At 37.7% G+C, this 7,751-nt stretch overlaps 1 protein-coding gene across 3 annotated transcripts in view; it reads left to right on the top strand.

The window, feature by feature from the left end:
* The first annotated feature begins 204 nt into the window (after positions 1-204).
* ulk2 (unc-51 like autophagy activating kinase 2) overlaps positions 205-7,751 on the top strand; it is a 44,962-nt gene continuing 37,415 nt past the window's right edge. For 2 of the 3 annotated variants that reach the window (XM_079823979.1, XM_079823978.1), the window contains exons 1-2: positions 233-1,217; positions 7,623-7,715. In XM_079823979.1, coding sequence (XP_079680105.1) covers positions 1,128-1,217; positions 7,623-7,715 — 183 coding nt within the window. In that variant the 5' untranslated portion in view covers positions 233-1,127. Of the gene's footprint in view, positions 1,218-7,622; positions 7,716-7,751 lie in introns of all 3 variants that reach the window. The other variant, XM_079823977.1, reaches the window with a different exon arrangement.

The following is a 7,751-nucleotide window of genomic DNA, read 5'->3' as shown; positions in this document are numbered from 1 at the left end:
TTTCTTTCTTTCTTATTAAAACTGTATTCTGGTGGACACTTAGCAATGCACGCTTTTTTCTTTTTACAGCGTCCTTAAAATATTCATCTCATTTGCATGCTCTGATTTCTTGCAGAGCTGAGGCTTTGTTTTCGCGAGCTAACGGGACTATCCTTCGCGGCGGAGGACTACGCACTCGCGTGCGCGGAGGAACACGACATGACTGTCTTCTTCTCCTGTAAGAGAGCTCTGTCATTGTAATGCAGCAAGCTGTGACCACGGTCAACTTCTCCGAACGAACTGAAGATAAACCTTAAACTCCCCTCACCTATAACGGATCGTGCTTGTAACGTCTTTTTCAAGGTTTTTTTTTTTTTTTTTAAAGTGAAGCACTGATGTTTTCCTGCATTGTCCCGCGAGATCGAAAGCAGGACAGAACTGAAGAAATGGTGTACACAGCTATCGTATGGATCTGAAGAAGAGCACCATCGTTGAAGAAGAACGGTTGACTATTTGCAATAAACGGAACAGTTGTTTTGTGAATTTACCTGCTATTATTTAGTCGATACAGCTTTTCTAAATGTAAATTCGATGTCGCAACACACCTAACGTTACATATAATTTAATGCGATTTATTTGCTACATTGTAATAGCAAAATCTGCTACATTGTATATGCAAATCGCTGGCTGTCATTTTGGCCAGCTCGCGATGGGCAACTCAGTGACCCACCGCGCCGTTATTGAGTTAACGAGCCACTATTGCAGTCAGAGGGACAGGGCGTTTGCAACCTCTATCTTTCCTTTTCAACTGAACTGACATCATGTAGCTAGCTCAGGAGATTTGAGCTCGATTAATGGCCATTTCATCAAGCTATTTTGCGAAGTGGCTTGTTAACTGACAGCGAAACTATATGTGAAACTTCACATCTAGCTATTCCTTTGTTTTGATTCTTACTTCGTCCTAATTCTACGCCAGACAGTTGTTAGTCAACTCTAAAGTAAACCAAGTCGTCTATCGCATTGATAATTTGGGGATGACAGGCTTCTTGAACAGACTGTCGTTTGGATTGACGAGAGTTTGAAGAACTTGCTCCTGATACCCTCTCCATCACAAGCTGTGTAGGCTATCCCCGGACACCTGCCAAAAAATGGAGACGGTGGGAGACTTTGAATACAGCCGAAAAGACCTCGTCGGCCACGGAGCCTTTGCGGTCGTCTTCAAGGGAAGACATAAAAAGGTAAATAAGCGAGACCCTTTTGCAGAACATCATTGTGCACTCGAACTGCATGCGTATAGTATCATAAGTGAGATATGTATATGACCCATTTGCGTAAAACAAATGCATTGTGATATATAGAGAAATGTAGATATGCGTAGTAAATTAATTTTGCTTTTCACGTCTTGTGCGAACCGTATCATTTGTTTATTAGAAACCGTGGGTTGTTTTTATGTAACGTGTGCTAGAATAGATCACCCACTGCTGGAGTCATTCATTCATAAAACAGCCTCCGCGAATAAGCCGCTGACGTCAATACGACTGACCGGTCTACTTTGGGCGGAAGGACAGGGACGCAAATTTTTGTTATGATTGCAAATTGATTTTTACAATGCCCAAATGCAGAAAACACACTTGTGCTATGAGAAAAACGGTTGCCGCTTTAACATTACAGGGAGTGCAGAATTATTAGGCACGTTGATTTTCTGATCATATTTTTTTTCCAGGCACATTTGACCAATTCCAAACCACAGTAATCCTAATAACTACTATTGATTTAGTATTTAATAATGTATAAGTGATACATAATTGTTCATGAAGGCTGGAAATGAAAATCACCTTATATTCAGGTGTGCAGAATTATTAGGCATGTTTTCTTTTACAAATAAATTGAGCCAAAAAAGAGATTTAACTCAGACTGAAAAGTCAAAAAGTATTAAATGCCCATGAGAAGGATGCAATACTAATGCAATACTAGACATTGCAGTTAAGGCATGACCATTGGACAGTGAAATGCTCGTTGGGTCAGCAGGGTCAGACAAAAACATGTGGCGGAGAAAAGACACTTATTAACCGCAAAAGAATTAAGAATTAAGGTGAAGAATTAAGTACTACTTAAGTACTAGAATCTGGCGGTACTTTTTGGGAGTTCATTTTAGTCCATCCTGAAGTCCGTTTTGCAGAGATGGACTAAAAATGAACTCCCAAAACGTACTGCCAGATTCTGGAAGATGAATTCTTCAAACAGTGGTACTAGAGGATGTGGTGCTGGTCCTTCAAGAGTCACTCTCAACCTATCTGTCCATAAAGCCTATAAAAAAACCTTCTTCATGTATTTTACAACACTTCAGCTTGTGATTCTTATCTAGTGGGGGTCATTTTTTAGGATTCTTTACCTAACTGAAGTCTCTGAGATCCTGACACCTTGCACTTCTGGAGACTCCAGGTAGGTTGCAGCTTTGGAAAACGGTGGCGCTGGAGACTAAAGGGTTCCTGATGGTTTCACCCTTAATTCTTCACCTTAATTCTTAATTCTTTTGCAGTTAACAGGTGTCTTTTCTTCACCACCTGTTTTTGTCAGATCCTGCTGACCCAACGAGCATTTCACTGTCCAATGGTCATGCTTTAACTGCAATGTCTAGTATTGCATTATTGCATCCTTCTCATGGGCATTTAATACTTTTTGACTTTTCAGTCTGAGTTAAATCTCTTTTTTGGCTCAATTTATCTGTAAAAGAAAACATGCCTAATAATTCTGCACACCTGAATATAAGGTGATTTTCATTTCCAGCCTTCATGAACAATTATATATCACTTAAACATTATTAAATACTAAATCAATAGTAGTTATTAGGATTACTGTGGTTTGGAATTGGTCAAATGTGCCTGGAAAAAAAATATGATCAGAAAATCAACGTGCCTAATAATTCTGCACTCCCTGTATTGCCACAAAACTAACAAATATAAAAAAAAATGATCTAGTGTTTTTTAAATGACTAGTCCAGTAGGCTATGGACAAGCATTATTTTCATTTGTACCTACTAATAGATTAGATTATGAAATGGTTATGTGCAATTACTTTTCATACAGTAGAAACAATCGGGATAGATTCTACTGTTTCATAAATACACTGTAAAGACAAATTTGTTCAAATTTGTTGTTTACTTAATTCAATTGTGAAAACTCGTTGCCTTAATTCAATTAAGGAAGCATTACTAAACTGCATTAAGTTGTTCTTACTTAAACCATTTAAGTTTTGTCACTTAATTCAACTTAATTCTATCTGTGATCTGAGGAAGTGTACTCCCAGAGTGCATTGCGGCATGCATAAATTAATTGCTTCGTTTTACTATTTGTCTTTTGTCAGTATAACCCCGATAAGGACAACAAATAAAATTGTAAAGGTCTTATTAATAATAATTTTTAAAAAAAATCCTTGTTACCATTGTTGTGTTTTGCATGCTGAAAGTTGAAGTGTTTGACTCACTCAAGCATGGTCAATATAGACAGAGGGATTATATCAACCCAATTAAAAAGTTATGCCATAAATATTAGCAAAAAATATTAAAAGATTATTATTTGACATGAAATATAGTTATGTTATCATTAATTCACAAATATTATATATTATATTCTATATTTATTACTTCCCTTTTGAAATCAGTGGAGGAAAAGGGAAAAGGGACACTTTGCCCGCCTGCTTGTTTTTTTGTTGTTGATGTTTTTTTATTTGGCAAAGTGGAACTCAAACCAATCAAGTAATGTTTACTTGAGTTTTCTAAGTAACTAAGGGATAGCATGCAAATAGTTCAGATTACTTAATTGTTTTAAGGAAGTTCAACAACTTATTGGACATTAAGTAAAGTTTACTTAAAAAGTCTTATGCCTGGCTCACACTACAGGAGTTTTAGGCCGATTTATGGCCGATTTTCCCCTCCCGAGATTCTGAGAAAAAATCTTGTCCACGACCTCGATCGGTTCCGATGTTCGGCGCAGATTATCTGGTAATGTGAGACGTTCACAGATAAAATCTTGCCCCTCCCGATCTGCTCTCACACAAATCGGGCTCGCCCCGATCATATCAAACATGTTTGATATTTATCGGGATGAGCAAGATTGTAATAACGTCAGTACTGTCACAATAGCCAATAGGAAACAAGTCTACGACTATGTATGTGCGCGCGCGCTGTGTGTGTCTATGTGCGCGCACGCGCTGTGTGTGAGAGAGAGAAAGCTGCAAACCATTGTTTCTTATAAGTAGACACATTTCATAATACATAGCCTACTATACTAGCACCAATTGTATTTTCATATTACAGCACAAATCTACACTGTAAAAGGTGACACTGTCGCTTTTGAACTAGGCAGGCAATATTATAACGGTAAACATTCTAGCACACTATAGCCCTATTCGCACGGGATTAGTAGGCTATTATCTGGGGACATCTGGTGATTTGTATTAATTGCAGAGAATGTCTGTGATCTTAATCCCGTCCGAATCGGCCATGTCTGTAATATGTAAAGTAAATATTCCCCCGCAAATGACCTACCATATTTCGCCAAACACCGAGGCCCTGTGATAATATTAGTCCCGTGCGAATCGGCATCTCTGTGATTTGGCCGGGTTTAGGCGGATCGTATATCATTTTTGCAAGGTTTTTGTTTCCTGTGTGCATTTTTATCTTTATCTTTAACGAAGAATGGCACTAGGCTGCATATAGCCTAATGTGCACCGTTATGAATTCCCGTGCGGCCGCGCGGATTATACTTTCACTTTAGAATGAGCATCAATTTGGGAGTAAATTGCTTGAATGGTGTGTTTAATATTCTTAATGAAAAACACAAAAACAGAAAATGACAATGACAAACTCGCTTAAATGGGCGCTTTTACATTTAGGTTTGAAACTGAATCTTCCGCTGTATATTGTTATTATTGCTCAGTTAAGTTTTTAATTGTAGCCTAGCGTCTGTTCTCTAACTGAACTAAATTATTATTTTTATTACTATAAAACAATCAAAATGATATTGATACGACTGTTTATAATTTCATACAGCTATATCTATAACGAAAAAAACATTAAGTCTTGACATCATATCCGGGAGATAAGTCAATAAATTCGAGTAAAATCACAGGCTTTGCTTATCCCGTGCGAATGCGCCACGCAAAATTCAGATGTGGGGGAGTAATTTCTAAATCACACGAGGTCCCCAGATAAAACTAATCCTGTGCGAATACTAGGGCTTATGATAGTAATATAAGGTAAATTTGACCTCCATTTCTCGCTGAAGAACTGACAGTCCATGTTGATCCCGTCTCCCCAACCATTTTCTCATCCACACTCGTTTATTCTTACGCTTTTGTTTTTTTTTTCACAACAAGCGATCATTATTGATAGAGCAAGTTTTCGGTTTACAGTATCCATTTTCCCCGATTCCGATCTGCTGCGTAGATCACGTGACGCGCTTCCTCTGGCACGATAATCTTCATAACATTTTGTAGTGTGTGATGCTTCACGAATTTCAAATCTTGTAGTGTGAGCATGTTTAAGATTTGAGGGAAGAAAATCTGCAAAGATTCTCCTGAAGTGTGTGCTGCAACCAGATTTTACAATCGGATAGGATTTTAAAACTCCTGTAGTGTGAGCCAGGCATTAGTAAGAACAACTGTTATACTGAATACTGTTGGGTTGTTGATTGGAGACTGATTTGAGGTATGAGATTTGAGACTTTATTAAAGGGATAGTTGACCCAAAAATTTAAATTCTGTCATCATATACTGAACGCAAAAGATATTTTGAAGAATATGGAGAACTAAACAATTGATGGACTCCATTGACTTCCATAGTAGGGGAAGTCAATGGGTTCAATCAACTGTTTGGTTACTGACATGTATTAATTTCTTTCTTCTGCTGAACAACACAAAAGATATTTTGAATCTTTTGTGTTCAGCACAAGAAAGAAATTCATACAGGTTTGGAACAACTTCAGGGTGAGTAAATGATGACAGAATAAAAATTTTTGGGTGAACTGTCACTGTAAGATCTGATCTCTTCTGAATCTTTAGAGGAGACACGTGGGAACCCTGGGCTATTTTCTTGGGTGTAACATCTGAGAAGCAGGCAACATCTCCAGTTTCTCTCCATGTAATCTCATTGGTGTCTAGGAGAACCAATTAAGATGTTAAAAATATCTCATTTGTGATTTTTATGTTTTAGCTGAGCTGATCATTATTTTTATATTATGATCAATAAGTGATATGACAATGGATGGCAGTAATATACTTTTTCGTTTTTTAAGTTGTGATGTAACATGTAGCGACAGATATTTTCTTCTGGATTGTGATATCTGAGTGAAACGGATTACTGAAAAAGAAAATAGGTAGAGCGGGGACTTGGTTCAATCCACTGGTTGTTGATTGGATGAAAGGCAAATCTGAATGCAAGCTTGCCATTGCTCACCAGAGAGAAGTCTGTTGGTTCACCAGTATATCTAGTTATAACATTTTGATAAGAAAAAAAAAATTTATTAAAAAAATTGTAACATACTGTAACATATGCATGGACGAATTCACAATAATATCAATAGCATGCATTTAGAAAATAGATACATTTCCATGTCATGCCACTTTAAAAGCGTTTAATCTCTCTAGAATGACAATCAGGAATCAAAACCCTCAAATGTACAGTTGAACAAAATGGTTAACTGTTCGGTTGAAACCTGGTCTAATAAGATCAAATGTTTATGGTCAATGATTTATTGTGCATCATATATGTTTGTGTGTGTGGAAATGCTCAGTGTATGCACAGCATGTAGACCATCATCAGCTATTTATAGCAGGCGTAATGTGATACATATTTATGATCACCTGCCTCATCCAAAGCAGCTGACTCGATACTACCAGTGAGACAGTTTTTTATTTTCATCCTACAAACATATTACGGTGTTCATCATCACACATGCTTATGATCGCTGATTGATGATGTCAAACATGCAGACTGACGTAGGACATAAATTAGCTGCATACACAGGACATTTCTCTTGTCTTTTCAGTAACGCTTGAGCATTTCAGTCTCTAAAAGCAGAGCCTTTGAATGCTCATCTACTAAATGGGGTCAATATAAAAGCCAACAGCGTTTTCTCTGGGTTGCCTTTATCACGCTTGGCTGAGTTGGTTTTCAGCGAGGCCAGATGAACGCAACCGCTCTTGCGTGCTGCCAGCACTTTGCTATGGCACAGTGTGCCGCAGGAACATCTCTTATTAACCTACATTTACATGAAAAGCATCGTTCTATTCATGGATTTCCACTCTGCGTTGGGGACACAGTTTCTTTAAGCTGGTTTGCGGCCCTGTGTAGTCCCATCTTGCACAAGTGCCTCTCCCAAAGGCTAAAATCCCAATTATACTATCAGCTTTATGTGGTTCCAGGTCACAAGTTCAGAAATAGATGCAGCATGCTGAAAAGAATGGCCTTTTGTTTTGAAGCAAATGTTAGTGTCCTTAACCAAAGACTCCCACTTACAGGATTAAACAGTCAACATTTAAAAAGTAAATGTTTTGTAAGATTTATATAAATGTAATTGGGCACATGTAACCCCTCTCCGCCATCCAGCCTATTGCTAATTGCTCTCTCTGTGTAATATTTGCAGAAGACTGATTGGGAGGTCGCCATCAAGAGTATTAACAAAAAGAATCTCTCCAAATCCCAGATTCTGCTTGGCAAAGAAATCAAAATTTTAAAGGTGAGTTGTTGTTGATGTGTGTGTTTTGAATACTTT

Source organism: Gobio gobio (genome assembly GCF_949357685.1).
Source record: "Gobio gobio genome assembly, chromosome: 8".
Taxonomy (NCBI): Eukaryota; Metazoa; Chordata; class Actinopteri; order Cypriniformes; family Gobionidae; genus Gobio; species Gobio gobio.
This window is presented reverse-complemented; position numbering and strand designations above follow the sequence as displayed.